The sequence below is a fragment of the Halyomorpha halys genome, unplaced genomic scaffold (assembly GCF_000696795.3).
Source record: "Halyomorpha halys isolate HHAL.00 unplaced genomic scaffold, Hhal_1.1 Scaffold82.1, whole genome shotgun sequence".
Taxonomy (NCBI): domain Eukaryota; kingdom Metazoa; phylum Arthropoda; class Insecta; order Hemiptera; family Pentatomidae; genus Halyomorpha; species Halyomorpha halys.
In genome coordinates, this window is record NW_027109449.1 from 1,656,345 (window position 1) to 1,672,436 (window position 16,092).

Here is a 16,092-nt window from a genome sequence, read left to right on the forward strand (position 1 = left end):
AAATTAAAAAAAAAATTATTAAATTAAATCTACTACTTTTATTTTAGTAACATAAAATGCATAAATGTTACAAGAAAAATAAAATAATTCTTTATAAAAAATAATTAGAGAAATGGAAAGATATGGTACGGATTGGGGTCAAGAAAAAACAATTAAGAAATAGTTTCAACTATTTATCAAAGACCAATGTTTCGGCCCACACTGCAGGTCTGAACGGAAAGTCCTCCATACTACTACAAGAGTGATCTGGGATCATAGCCTTAACAAAAGGAGGAGAAGAACAGAGAACTGCTTGAAGAGACTGGTCAGTCAATATATCATGATATGAAGGCAAGGAGGTTAAGATGGACAGAACATGTGGCTCAAAGCAATCCATCAGAACACCTCTACACAACACAATGAATGCCACTGTAGTTGGTAACAGACCACATGAGAGGTGAAGAATCAACACAGATGCGCAAGAGCTGCGTGTAGCAAACTGGAAAGCGTGGAGAAGGCTGGTTTGGACGGTCAAAGATCTAGAAGGCCTGCAGAACCAACGAAAAAAAAAGGTGGGGACAGTATATATAAGGTATGTAAATAAGGGACCAAAAAAGGTCCTTTTCTCAAGAGACAAATATCCGTTATCCCTGGATACAATCTTGACTTTTCAATGAATGAAAATATAAGCTAAACCTTTATTAAAAGCTGATTCTAAATTTTTTTCATGAGGTTAACTGTTCACAGAACTAATTAAACATTGGGAAAGTATTTTAAAGGAAACTTTAATTTTTTTTAAAATTTTATATATCTTTTTTTTTTTTTTTTTAAAGGCATTATCCCCACATATTTTTTTATGTGCCTCTGCAGCTCACTTTCCTTTTTTGAAGTAATAAAGCAAAATATGCCTATGATGGACGATATTTCCGTCCATCTTCTCAGCTGGGTCAAAAACACAATACTGACCTAATCTTAACAAGTGTCAACAGACATAACTGTTTACATATTACAAATAGAATAAACAATCCTCTATTGGGATTAATTGCATCAGAATAATGTGACATTATAAACAAAACATGTATACAGAAAATGAAAAGACTTATTTTACCAACCACTTCAATCAAAAACAGTATGTCAGATCACACGATCTCCATGGAACATCAGTAACAATTGCTGGTCTTCAATCTGAAGACAGGTGTAAGTTAATAAATAAAGTTAATAAAAAAATCAAAAAAATCTTTGTTTTTGATTAGTACAGATTAGGAAATCAGAAGGGTACTGTTTTTTTAGATTAGGTTTTTGTAAAAACAAAAATTAAAGCCGAGAATCTGCAGGTAAAGAGATACCTCAAACATCCATATCTTAATACGAATTTTTCTCTATTTAAGACTTTAATCTGTAAATTTTACAGGAAAAAACATATTGTAGTTACAAAGATTTTTTTTCCTATATAAATCAGGAAAAATAATTTTAAAAAAGTGGTAATTTTTTTTTAATACACCAAACGTTTTGACAAAACTATGTAGGCCACTTGCAAGAGATTGAGCAGGCTTGAATATCTGGATCAGGAACTGATTAATTTTTAAAACCTGATTGATTAAACATGAGATAGTTTAATCATTGATAAAGCACAATCAATTTAGATTCATCATGTTAACTTACACTTTTTATGATATATAATTTTTCAATATAAAAAAATAATAAAAATAAATAATTACCCTCAGAGTTGTGATGAAAAGCATTATCAAGTTTTTTATTTTTAACATAAGTGTCGCATCTGTACAATATGCCTGAAACATAAATATATAATGATTTGTATAAAATTACATATATAATGATTTTTTCTAATGTAATATAAGGCAATCCACAGTTTGCCTATGCATACTGAACGACCTCTCAGGAACAGTTCTAATATCATGATATATATTTATAATAAAATTGAGAGAGAAAAGAGAAAATAATTTTTTTTTTACTCGATAACGATAAGTGACATTTATTGATGTAAGAAAGATGTAAATAAATCAAATTAGCAATTGTATTCATACATATTTGTCTTTTTAAGGTAATAAAATATTTCCAGAATGTGAAGGCTATTATCATTTAATAAAGTTGCTAAATGTTATAGTAAACTGGGGTCAATCAAATGCCCTGCAGTCTGTCAGTATGTGTTTAACAGTTAGTGGCACGTTAAACTGTCTACATGTTAGTATAGATGTTCCTGACAGCAAGTATTCTTGGGTCAGTCAAGACTGTCTAATTCATACTTTAGTCACTACTTTGTGTCGTCTGCAACTATAATGATTAAAAAAATTTCTTTAATTAACTTCTATGGCCCAGCTTGTGAACATGGACAACAGAGAATCCGCACAAACGAAGGGATGTGTCAGATGTACGCAAAACCAAATTTGGTGTCAATTGTGAGAAAGAGTCAAATCAGACGGCTAGGTCATGTAGCAAGTATGCCCAGGAAATTAGTTCCCAAACGCCTGGTGGAAGACCACATTTGAGGTGGGTGGATGAAACTTTGAAAAAGATGGGCATAAGAAGATGACGGATGCTTGCCGTGGACAGAGTGTAGAAAGGTTACAAGAGGGGCCCAGGTTCTTGTAGGTAGTGTAGAGCCAATAAATAGATAAATGTATACAATTAATATATATTAATTTATAGCTATTAATATAATAGCTGTCTTTTCAGCTAGGATTTTACTGGGATGCATAGATGAGATATGATACAAATTATACCAGAAAATGGGGCAATGAACCAAAAATATTACTAAATTGAAAATATTCTTGATAAAAAATAAAAAGATTAACTTTCAGGCAGGCTCTTTGTCATGCTTAGTTCCAACATAAACAGAATTCAATGTTATCGTTTTGGACATGGAAACCTAAGGATTTTCATTGGAAATAAAAAAAAAATGTGAGCCTTGGGAGCAGCCGACAGAAATGAAATTCCTAGAAATGTAATAATGTACCAAAATTTTATTAATAATGATCAACCATTCCTTCTAATAGACTGAAAATATCAGTTCCAGGACAATAATAATTACAATAGAACAGCAAATTCTTAAGTCAATTTTAGCTGGAAATTTTTTATATTGTAATAAGAGGCTATGAGATAACAGATCACTCAGTTTGACCGGCATTGCCGGGATTACTAGAATCCTCTAAGCTCCTTTTTAATTTAATAACTTTTTAAAGTATATATCTTTAATTGTGGAAGCTTGAAACTAAGATAATATTTTTATATCTTTATAAAATGTATGAGATCATATAGTCATATCTTTCATAAAACCAGAACGGCTTGTTGAACTTAAGGATTTTGTTTTTATCATATTTGGGACTTTTTATCATACCAACAATAAAAATTTTTTGTTTCATTCAGTTCCTTCAATATGAAATGTACTCATCTTCATCAGAAATTGGTTTCATTAAAAACCAATTTAACCTAAACCTGGTCTTCATCTAAATTTTTAAAATGTTTTCATGTTTGTTATAAAACTAACATTTTTAGTGTTGTCTAAATTATATGTGTGTTTTTCATTTCAATATATCTCAGATAAATTAAATTAAATAAATTAGATTTCGAGAATGGTCATGTATATATAAGGAGTGTTTCTCCCATATCATAGTAATAATTAAAAATATACATATATATTGTAAAATCATTTCCAAAGACTAAAAAAATGATGGTTATAATAGTGATAGAAACTTTGACAGATTAGCAAAAAAAATTACTGAAGCGGTCGCATGCATCACTAAGATATAAATGATGGATTAGCTAGAGTGTTTAAACAGTAAAAGCTTTATAATGACCCTTAAATGTAAGTTTGGAAGAAGAGAAGGAATAACTAAGCCGAATAGATGGCATCGTGACTTAATAGACTGACATCAAACAAAGAAATTTCAGGTATATTTGTCAAATTCGCAACCTAGGTTAAGAAAGATTAATTTCACTACATCCTATTAGAACTTGGTTAAAAGAATAAATAGATTTTTAAAAAGTTTAAATAACTAATTTCCCATGAAAGAATGTTCTAACTAAAGAATAAGACTATAACTACTTCTAAGATCAGTTCATTGCATTCTCAATTATAGCAACACAGATTTACTTACAGAGTGAGTTCTAAGAGTGTTGACAATTTTTCCAACAGCAAATGACCATAATTCATCAAGATAAGTCCTGTCAATAAGGCCATTTCCTGTATTCAAAACATGATCTTCAACGACGAAAAATCCAAGAACACTGTGCATGTACATTTTGTACCCATCAATAGTCTCATGCTACAACAAATAGAAAAATAATTAATCATTGGAGAAGATGGTCGGGGGGTGCGGTCAGCAAAGAAACAACATAAATAAACAAAATATATTTATTTATGCCTAAGTTTCGACCTAGTTTACAACTATTTATTTTACGACATTTCGTCCCACATTGCAGGGCTTTATCAGGACTAAAAATCATACATATATGATATGATAATGATGAATACATGAGGCACTGGTAGAAATTGTAAATACTCTACAGTTCTGAAACATGGCTGTTTGAAAAATCATAAGATAAAAGACTCCTGCTGTGGAGATAGATTTGTATCAAGGATGCAGTGAGTAAGAAATGAGACGATTAGAGAAAGGATGGAAGTAAGAAAGAATGTATGTACTGAAATACTTGAAAAGGTATGGCCATGTTAAAAGGATAGATAGTGAACTACTTTCTAAAACGGCATTTGAGCGGGAGGTCGACTTTTTAACATACCTATTTACTTTGATGTTTATTGTATACAAATATTACAATGACTTATACAGTTAATTAAATAAACATAAGCAACTGACTACAAATAAATATAACTCACCATATTGGTAGGTGGCTGTAAAACAAGAGTAGCTTGCTGTTTCCTCTGTTTCCTGTAATAAGTTTCAAAATCTCCTCTCGAACCGAGAACAGAATAAATATGAAGACACCTGTAGACAGGCGAAAAATCTATCAGATCTTGGGCACTGAGGTCATCAACATCTAAACCTTCTTCCTTATCAACCTCACCTATAACAAAGAAAAAATAATAGCAATTATTATGAGGTGTAGATAGTTGACCGTAGATTAATGATTGGAGAAGTTTGTCGGGAGGTGCGGACAGCAAAGAACAACATAAATAAACAAAACCATATTTATTTATTTTATGCCGACGTTTCGACCTGAGTTTCAGGTCTTCATCAGGGCTATAGAACAAAAGAGATAACAACATTTAGAGAAACGTAACATTGAAAAGGAATAGTATACAAACAAATTTAGAATTATACAAAATATTGAATTAAGTCATAAATGATAAAGAATTGATAACTGATAATTGAATAGTACAAAATTTGAGTTGATTGATATTCGTGGAATTGTATGGTAGTAAATTGAAAATAGTGACAGATGAAATATAATATCATGTAGGTAAGAAGATATATATAATATAAGATATGCAAGTAGTGTCTAAAAAATTAAATAAATAAATTGAATCTACAAATTGAACATTATGACAAACAATGAAAAATAGTGTCTAAATTTTGTACTATTCAATTATCAGTTATCAATTTTTTATCATTTTTGATTTAATTCAATATTTTGTATAATTCTAAATTTGTTTGTATACTATTCCTTTTCAATTGTATGTTACTCTAAATGTTGTTGTTATCTCTTTTGTTCTACAGACCTGATGAAGACCTGAAACTCAGGTTGAAACGTCGGCATAAAATAAATAAATATGGTTTTATTTATTTATGTTGTTCTTTGCTGACCGCACCCCCCGACAAACTTCTCCAATAATTAATAGCAATTATTATTCTTAGCAAGACAATTTGCCATCAAAACTCCAGAATCATTAAGTTTGTTTGTTTTTGTTTAGTGGTATAAAACATCATTGGTCAATAACAACATTTATACCTTATTTAATTTTTCTTATACTTGATTAATTTTATTTACTATTATTATTTTTTTTTATTTTATTATTTATTTATTATTTTTATTTGTTTGTTTATTTATTTTTTATTTTTTTGTTAGCTCGATATTATATTTGTGTCAGTAAGCCTTTTGACTTGAAAAACTGAAACACTAATTTTATTGTTTTATCATCATCTTTTAGGTTTTTTTAAATATCCAGGTTTAATCCTAACCTATTGAGGTATGTTGTAAAATATGGGCATTCTTGGAAGATATTGCAAATTGTCAAATTGTTGTTGCAATGTTGGCAATTTAGAGACTTTTTTTAAAAATAAGGTTTGTTTTATAATAGAGTGGGTGAGCCTTGTGTGACCTATTCTTAGCCTGGTCAGTATAACCTCCTCTCTATGGCATGGATATAGAGGACTTGACATTCTTTTTAGTAATTTTTAGTTTACTTCTTGGGCTTTCATCCCACAAAGATTGCCATTTATCTTTGATTTCCTTTTTTCTCATTTCTGATGGAGTTAAAATTGCTTTACCTGTCCCAGAAGCGTGAAAGCCCATTTATCTTGTCTTTTTCTAAATATACCGAAATCCTTTATGATTAACACAGATGGATCAAAATCAGACCAATGATCAGAATCAGCAAGTTTGGATACTATTATTTTGTCGAATAATAGTAACAAAAATTATCCAAATCGTCTCAACCTTCTTCATTAAAATATAATTAAATGTCCTAAGTTTCGGCCAATCCTACCTACATCAAGGATAATCTTAAATTTAGTACTAGAGCCTCATATCACGGGCTATTATGCCTAAGTCAATTTAACATATTTAAAATGAACCTGTTTTTAACTATAGCATTTATTAATAATGTCTATCTTTCATAATTCTTGTATTCTATTATCAGTAACAAATCACAACACTATCCTTTATGATGTGTTATGATAAGTTAATGATAAAAAAATATAAAAATTGTGAAAGGAAGAAATTATATATATGTTTTCTGTAGTGAGAAAAGAAAAAAACTATTTTAAATATATTAAATTAACTTAGGCATAATAGAATGAAAATTTTAATAAAGCAATGTGAGGCTGTAAATCTAAAATTAAGATCATGATGATGGTCGGATTGGCCTAAACATTAGGACATGTAACTATGTTTTAATAAAGATTGAGACCAATCTCAAATAAATAAAATTAAAAATATTATTGTTGATATTTCTAGTGTTTTAAATGAAAAAAAAACGGAGAAAAATTATCAGTCCATTTTTTTAACAATAGTTATTTCATAGAAAAATTACTAACCAGTAAATGGGTTCGGAGGAAGAGGTGCTTTCTTTTTCTTTTTCTTAATGATTCCTGGATCGACGATAAGCTGCTCAGAGGTCTGCAACAATGACATATGAATTACTGAAAGGAAAAAATTAATTTAAACTTAGGATTAATCCATACTGAGTAGCCCGACGGTGGTTGCTTAACAATTTTTAATTTTTCTGAGCTTTTGCTTACCACATATGAAATACAAAGTAAATGGAAGTATTGCAATTGTTCACAATTTTGAATCTGAGATTTCAACAGAAACAGTTGAATTTATGATCCCTTGAATCCAAATAACCAAGTCTTGCAAAATGGTATATCCATGTATGTATGGAAATGTAAACAGCCAAGCTCAAATACCAAACTGAAATTATGTATTTCAGGTTGGTACATGGCTAGGAAGTAACTTATTTGCTTAAATTACCAGAAGTAGCACTTTATATCAATGATTTTAAACTTTTTTTTTCAAAAACAGCTCAAATAATTTTTAAAAAACTCTTTATATCAATGTACAATTGAATGATCTTTAATATAAACTATGTCTTATTCTAATTAAAATAGTACAAGAGGGCTTAAATGCCAAGTTTAATTTTGTTGATATGAAAAAATTGATCATTTCTTATTGTTAATAATGATAAACAACGGATTAATATACACTATGGAAGAATTGGATAGTTAAGGAAAGGAGAAAATAAATGTTTTCTTGTTTCCATGATTATTATGACAACAGTCAGATCTTTACAACTACTGTAATTTTTCTTATCCAATATGTTGAAATGTAGTATGGAAAAGGATAGCCATCATCGTAAAAATAAAAAAGTTGAAACTAGCAAAGATTAATTAAGTTTATTTCTCCATGTTTCTAGAGTTTAAAAAAGCAGGAGAAATTTTGGAATTGAGAAAAAATCTCAGACCGTTTACAATGTATGGGCCAATATCAATAATACATAATTGTAGTTTCACCGATAATTAAAAAGCTATATGACTAAGAAAGACAAAACAAATACCACTTTAAAAGTGAGGTTTTAAGCTGAAACTTGTTCTTAGCACATTTAGTTTATTGCACTGCTAATAAAATCTGATCTGAGGTTTAATGCATAAATTTTTTAAAATTCCATTTTCAAATAAATTTTTTTGTAAGAAGGAATACAATCAACTTCAACCTCTTTGTATTGTAGGTAAATGTCTATAGGTCTATAACAATAAATATTATTCCTACTGAACTAAATGTTAATTTTTTTATAACCTCTTAAAATTTGTTTCATGTCTTCTCCATTTTTGAACAGTTTCCAAATTTTAACAAAGCAAATAAATAGGTAAGTTTTATATTTACCATAAACCTCTTTAAAACTACAATAACTTTTGTGAATTTCATATATTTAACTCCAGTTCTATCAGAGATATTAATGAGAAAATTGAAACATTTTAAACTTTAAGAAGCTATAAACAAAGATTCATTCCTTGGGAATAATATTTATTCTGGTTGACCTATTAATAGATACCTACCTACAACACAAGGGGGTAAGTTGTTTATAGTATTCCTTCTTATAGAAAAAGTAGTTAGAAAGTGGAATTTTTCAAAATGCTTGTCTTAAACTTCAGGAAAAGTTTTATAATATTAACAGTACAAAATAAATTAAATATGATAAGGATATTTAAAACCTTATCTTGCAAATGCTATTTGTTTAATATTTTTAAGTAATATAGTTTTTGAACTATTTGCAAAACCATCAATGCTTGACATTAACTAAAATTTGCCAGTATAACCTAAGAAAAGTAGGGGCCATTTTATAAATGGTCAGAGAAAAAAAAAATTTCTCCAACTGTTTTCATTCCTAGAAACATGGAGGAATCACCATAAAAAGTTAAAAATGGTCAAGTGACCAACTTAATTCATTTTATACCATTTGTTATAGGCTGACTCTCAAATTTTAATAACATAAAAAAAAAAAGATATGTTAAACGTTAAACCAACTTAAACATACATGACGCATTGCTACTTCACCAATTTTGGCAGAAACTTTCCGGATATTTTCCAAAAAATCTTTTAAATCGGACATAGAAGCTTCTTTTATATTTTCTCTTAACCTGAAATAAAGTATATGTAAGTTCATGCCGTGTAATTTGTTTAATTTCATTTTATTAATATAAATATGATTTAACATACTTAGGAATACTTTCTTTCATCTGAGAAGAAAACCTATAGTTAGCAACCCTAGGTAAATATTGATGTTCCAACTGCTCAAGTGTTTTTAAGGCAGGATAATATCTGGAAAATTAAAAATATTTCTGCAATTTACTTTTGATAAACACAAACAAGAAATAAAAAGACATTAAACGCCAGATTTTTCCTTTAATATCTCCTTCCCATTTAATACTTTCTTCATCTAAAACATCAGGCCAATTCTTATATGTTGTGATTTGTTCATTAAAAGGTTAAGAAATAGACCCCAAAATTAATTAGTATTTTATTTTAGTAAATAAGTGAAAATAATTACAGAAACTCTAATTTATAAAATATAAAAATAAAATTGTATTCAAACGATAAAAGTATTAAAATCTACTTGATACAAAATATTAAACTAAATAACTTAAAATGTGGTGTATAATTTTTTTATTGACTAGTACTGTTAAGTTACGAGTCTAAACTTTCAGATCTTAATTCCAACTACTGGCATCCAGTCACCATAGGAAGTTAGAAATAATCTTAATTTAGGAGGCCCACAAAAATGACTTTCTACATTTAACAACTAGAATACAATTACTGAAGTAAAGTAAATTATTTAAAAAAATTATGTAATTTATTAAAAGTTTTAATTTACCAAGAGACTTGGTTAGATTAGAATGGAGGAAACTAAAGAATCATTACAAACTGACCTGGCTGAATAAATTCACCATTTTAATTCTAAAATGTAGAATAATAAAAACAAAAGGAGCTAATCGATACCTCTTTTCTTTCATTTGTTTTTGAAGCTTTGAATAGGTTGTCAAAACTGGAAGACAAGACTGAAGGCTCTGAATTGTTGCAGCTATATTAGCCTCGACTTTTCTGGCTTTGACCAGTTCCTCAGTTTTTTCCATAACCCTTTCAGAAGATTCCTGAAGAGCTGTGTTTAGTTCTACAATTTCAGTCTAAAAAACAATCCTTATTAAACTACACCATAAACAGTAAACAAACAAATAGTAATTTGAGAGAATTAGAAACTAATTACATTTAACTTTTGGGCTTGAGATCTAACTTGGAGCAATTCCCTAATGGAATCGATAAATCCTTGGTAGTGGTAATTACACATTTTTTCGATATCTCTATCATGCTGCTTGATTCTCGCATCCAAAAGTTCCATAAATTTTTGTTCTTCGTCCCCATCATAAATTGCTCTGGAAAAAAATAGAGACAGATAAAAGGATTTAATGGCTATCAGATAAGATAAATCCATAACAAAAAAAGAATTATAAAATCTCACTCTTTAAGATTAATAGAAGGAATGTCACAGATTTTACATATAGGATCTATTAAATCCATTACATGCAGATATTAACACTTAGAAATAAACAGAAAAGCCAATGTTTGTATCAGTACCAGGAACTGGTACACTGGTGATAAGGTATCAGTAAATTGATAAGCACGCTTCAAAAAGATTTTCTGTCAACATTAATGTATAAAGGTGAATGGCATGACTACATGAGGTGTTTGAAGTAAGCTATTTTCATTTTGTATCAAATAGTGCATTTTAATTATATGATTTAACACTATACAAAAGTTGTAACCATATAATAGAAATTTACCACCTTGGAGATGAGTAAATAAAAAGTGAGTAAAAAATATCAATACAATAATAAACATTACCAGTATAAATAAATAAGTGAAAATGAAGAACTAAAAGTTTTCCAATTTTAAAATAGAAACCATTGTACTAATGTAAATAACAAAATGATTCTAAAATTTCATAACAGACTAAACTTTATTTTTACAAAAATGATCAAGAAGTCTAGAAACTATGTAACGATGTTATGGCATGAAACAAATTTACGAGCACCTAATTTGCAAGCGGATAAACTTTTTTTTATAATTTATTTATTGTTATTTACAACTGTATACATATATACACATCAAGTAAATTTGCTGTAAGTGTGGAGAATCTACCCATTGATAGAACTCCAAATGGCGGATAAACTAAAACCAAAATATTCTAGAGATTGGTTCAAAAAGAATTCTAAATTTATTAAAAAAGATAATTACTTTAATTTGATTAACTTTTGAAGGATGCCTTAAAATTTTAAAATGAAACAATACTTAAATATTTATTCAAAATAGATTGATTATATTAATAACAGGCTTGAAGTATATTTTAGTTTTCAATACTAGAATTCTATGGGCTATAAAATGATGAAGAAGCACCCTAAATACTATTGGCATGCAATTAAACAACTTTTAAACATGAACATTTTATTGAAGCAGTGCAACGGCCACTATGTTTTGCAACAAATATACCACCCTAAGGTTTATATTGAAGATGCAGGCTCATTCAGACAATTTGATAAGAAATAATGTTTTCTACCTTATAACTAAGCCCAAACTAGTAGTATCCGTCGATTCGATTTCATTTATAAAATGTTCATGTCTAGTTTGAAGTGCAAAACACTTTTGAGATTCTATAGTCAGTGATCTTTTCATGTTCTTGAAAATAATAGTAAGAAGGAAACGTTGTCAAGAAGAAATAAATAAGAAATCAGCTTTTCAAAAATTTATTTATGTGGGAAGGTTAAGTTGAAGAAACCTCAATAGATCCAGATTAATCAATAAATTAAGAACCTGCGTACCAACTCCTATGAACCCCATATCGCGGCATATATTTAATGTTACAATATACACACCTAAAAGTTGGTCCCCAATAATCATCGGTTGATTCAATTTCTTGAATGAACAACTCATAATTTTGTGATTTATTATCGTGCATTGATTCCATTTTTACATCTAGAAGTTATGGGATTGTTTAAAAATGTAGAATTGGATTGAAATAATTATGTCTTTTTGAATAAATAATAGAAAATCACAATAAACAACCTGAGGGAAGGTTAATCAGTTTTCTATGGTTTTATTGATTCTCGATAGTTGCAGGTTAAAAATCGATAGTCAGGTAGAGGTGTTGCCCCCTTGAACCCGATTGCTCAGTGTTGTTTGTGTTGGTAGCCTTTGTAGTTGTCAACACTAAAAATGGTTTGACAGCTGACAGCGAGGGACACTTCAGAATTTGTAAATTTTAGAAGAAAATTAATAGAAATTATACATGGGGTAAATAATTAAATAGTGCAGTTTTGGATTAGGGTTGTTGACTTTTTTTTTTCTTTTGCTCGTCTTTTATGGAAGTCCTTGAATAACTAATTACACGCCTCATCCGAATTTACTATTAGAGTTTCTATAATTTTTTTTACTTTCTTGTGCCTGTTTTATTCTTAGTTTGATTTTCAGATGGAAGAATCACCATTCACTGTGTAAAAATGCGTTCAGGATGGATTGCTCTGGCTCTTCTTTTCTTATATTTAGTGATTGTGTTTATTGCCTTTCGAATTCTTGACTTGATTTACTTCTGCCAGTATGGATTACCCTCTACAACTATTGTAGATCCATTTCTTTTGAGCGTAAAACAGCTTAAACAGTTATTGGAAGTGAGAGGAGTTAGCTATACTGGATATGTTGAAAAGAAAGAACTTGCCGAACTGGTGAAAGATTCAGGTACTTATTTGATTTTAACATGCAAATTTTGAATGGAAATAATAATAGCAACCTCTTTTCTTTTCTTTCGTTGTTTTGACATGTCTTTTTTCATTGTTATTTAGTCATATTTATTTCTTCTTTTTTTTATCCCTCCTGATTAATACTTAACTAAATACAATTTAAGCTTAACATATCACTTAATTAAAGTATCTGTCTTGATATATTGGATGTATAAGTGTTTGCCTAATAAGTTAAAATTTTATAAGTTGATTGGTTTCCAAAATGATTATTCCATTGCATTTTAATGCCATTAAAACATTATGTATTATATTACTTTTTGAAAAGGAAATAGTACTTTCAAAAAGAGAAATTTAGGTTCATTAAAATGTGATATGTGATATGTGCCTTATCAGTTTTTTTACTTTGCAATTGCTGATAATAGAAAAACAAACTAATGCCATACTCGATACTTTTTTTTTAATTAATTCTTTTATTATCTTGCTTGCGAATGGTCAATTGACTATTTTGTATTCGTTTGCACTTCTTATACTATGTGCCTATTGCTTAATTGTGATATTTCATAATCCCCATTGTTCACTAAATGATGTTCTTGTCTTCTATTCTCATTGCCAATATTGCATTGTTTTAAAAACTATCTATTAACTTCTGTAGAAAGAGAGATTATGTTGAAATAAATGTTTAAAAGCCATAAATGGCCAGCCTTCTTTGTAAAAGCAAAATGCTTTTTAAAATTTAATTATTTATTCTTATTTAAATATCTACTGGTGTTAGTGTTACATTAATAGCTTTTACAAATTTGCTTCTGTAAAACATTGAATTAGTAGTCAATAAACTTTTATTGCTATTTGCTTTATGTTTTAATTTTTTTTTTTTATGAAGAAAATTGATAAATCTTAAAAATATTATGCAGCTATTGGGCCGTTATCCATGGAATCCTTTACCTTGAATAATCCTTGGTAGTAATCATCTATTAACAAACTTTTTGTTTTATTTTTTGTGTCCTTTTTGCTGTATTCTTTAGAATTTTCTGAAAGAAAGATCCAATGAGTTAGCCTTTCTGATTATATTATCTTACCACTTTAAAAACCATAATGAACCAGAAATTGGTTAAATCTCTCATTTCTTTCATCTTGGGTCTAGTTAAGTTTTTGTGTTTCGTTTATTATGCTTCTATTTATGAAATCTATTTTTGTATTAAATGATTAATTAACTAATTATAAAATATGTTGCCATTATGATTCTGTAACTTGTCACAACATTCATGTATTTTGTGATTAGAAATAAAGATGGTTCTGTTTATAGTCATATTAAGAAAACTGTATTGAATAAAATTATTTTATTACTTTGTTGAAAATGATGAAAATGAAAGAAAAAAGTATAGTTTTTGTTCTGTCAAAAAACTCAGAAGAATGTCAATATAAATGGCATATTTGCAAAAATTATTTTTGACTATTTGTTTCTGGATTTTCATTCTTATTTGTAAATAAGATGTTTAGACAAATGAAGATTCATTCATTTTGCAACCCAAAATCTGATGTAATCATTGTGTTTTCTTTTTGTGTACTGAAACCGAAAATAACTGCATTCTTTTCCATTATGTACAAACGTACAAAAAAAAAAAAAAAAAAAAAAAAAAAAAAAAATCAAATAACAGACAAACAACTGTTAATTGATCATTTTTTTTTTAAATTTAATATATATATTTTATTGAATTAATTTTCTTTACATATTTTTACTTTACTCTTCTCTCTTTTAAAATTAATTAAAACACCATATCTGCTCATTCAATGATACAGGTTTACAAAAAGAAAGATTACAATTTTCTTTTTCAGCTGTCTGGAGAGCTGAATACTTTTGTATACTTCTGCAAATGTTTTGACACTGTTCAAAACGGGTTAATGATACCAATAAAGTATATATTTGCAGGATTTGAGGACACTCAAATATATTTAAATAATTATAAATACCTGGTCTTAGATATCAAATTCTAATTGACGTAGAAGAGAGAGCCATTTGAAATATTTTAATTTCCCTTTGACACCATAAAAATTTGAAGTTGATAGGTTGAGAACCTGAGGTGCTATGAAAAATTATTGTACAAAAAACTATAATTAAATATCATGAATTTGCGAAAAATTCGAACGATAATTTGTAAAACGTAATGGAAAAGAATGGAGTTATTTTCGGTTTCAGTACACAAAAAAAAACACAATGATTACATCAGATTTTAGGTTGCAAAATGAATGACCCAATGAATGAATCTTTATTTGTCTAAACATCTTATTTAAAAATCCAGAAACAAAAAGTCAAAAATAATTTTTGCAAATATGCCATTTATATTGACATTCTTCTGAGGTTTTTGACAGAACAAAAACTATACTTTTTTCTTTCATTTTCCTAAAAAAAATTTTTTTTCATATATTTCAGTAATATATATACTCCTGGACAAAACTAGCACATATCTTTGTATTTTATACTTGTCTGTTTACTTCTTTAATGGAATTAAATGAAATCACTCTAACCAGCACTGCTATTTGTTACTATTGTTGTTGGTATTTGAAGTTAGGATTATAATATCAGAAGCTGTTGTTAATCTATCGCAATGATATGAAAAACAATGTGATAAAATAATTTTATTCAGTATAGTTTTCTTAATATAACTATAAACAGAACCATCTTTATTTCTAATCACAAAATATATGAATGTTGCGACAAGTTACAGAATCATAATGGCAACAGATTTTACAATTAGTTAATTAATCATTTAATACAAAAATAGATTTCATAAATAGAAGCATACAAAATAAAAAGCATAAACACAAAAACTTAACTAGGCCCAAGATGAAATAAATGAGAGATTTAACCAATTTCTGGTTCAATATGTTTTTTAGAGTGGTAAGATAATATAATCAGAAAGGCTAACTCATTGGATCATTAAAAATTAAAAAAAAAAAAAATGATCAATTAACAGACAAACAAAAACAACAAATTAAAATTTTTGTCACTTTTTGGAGACAGTGAATTTGTTTATATAATTTCCTGGATTATCTTGAAACCTTTAGTACTCATGAATACTTTGAACAAATTAAAATGTTTTGATAACATAAAAAAGAGGAGAGGTTTCTCTTATTT

At 28.3% G+C, this 16,092-nt stretch overlaps 2 protein-coding genes across 6 annotated transcripts in view; one reads left to right on the plus strand and one right to left on the minus strand.

The window, feature by feature from the left end:
• The window catches only part of Sec15 (exocyst complex component Sec15), a 24,142-nt gene extending 11,830 nt beyond the window's left edge, over positions 1-12,312 (minus strand). Inside the window, exons 1-9 of one of the 3 annotated variants that reach the window (XM_014439281.2) lie at positions 12,099-12,312; positions 10,436-10,601; positions 10,171-10,355; positions 9,391-9,492; positions 9,209-9,311; positions 7,212-7,293; positions 4,832-5,019; positions 4,095-4,262; positions 1,698-1,769 (exon numbers count right to left, since the gene is read on the minus strand). In XM_014439281.2, the coding sequence (XP_014294767.1) occupies positions 1,698-1,769; positions 4,095-4,262; positions 4,832-5,019; positions 7,212-7,293; positions 9,209-9,311; positions 9,391-9,492; positions 10,171-10,355; positions 10,436-10,601; positions 12,099-12,190 (1,158 nt within the window). In that variant the 5' untranslated portion in view covers positions 12,191-12,312. Of the gene's footprint in view, positions 1-1,697; positions 1,770-4,094; positions 4,263-4,831; positions 5,020-7,211; positions 7,294-9,208; positions 9,312-9,390; positions 9,493-10,170; positions 10,356-10,435; positions 10,602-10,687; positions 10,829-11,782; positions 11,978-12,098 lie in introns of those variants that run through there. The other 2 variants (XM_014439280.3, XM_014439282.2) reach the window with 2 other exon arrangements.
• LOC106692985 (E3 ubiquitin-protein ligase RNF103) overlaps positions 10,786-16,092 on the plus strand; it is a 17,931-nt gene continuing 12,624 nt past the window's right edge. The window contains exons 1-2 of one of the 3 annotated variants that reach the window (XM_014439284.3): positions 10,786-10,919; positions 12,694-12,957. In XM_014439284.3, the coding sequence (XP_014294770.1) occupies positions 12,723-12,957 (235 nt within the window). In that variant the 5' untranslated portion in view covers positions 10,786-10,919; positions 12,694-12,722. Of the gene's footprint in view, positions 11,035-12,375; positions 12,517-12,693; positions 12,958-16,092 lie in introns of those variants that run through there. The other 2 variants (XM_014439285.3, XM_014439283.3) reach the window with 2 other exon arrangements.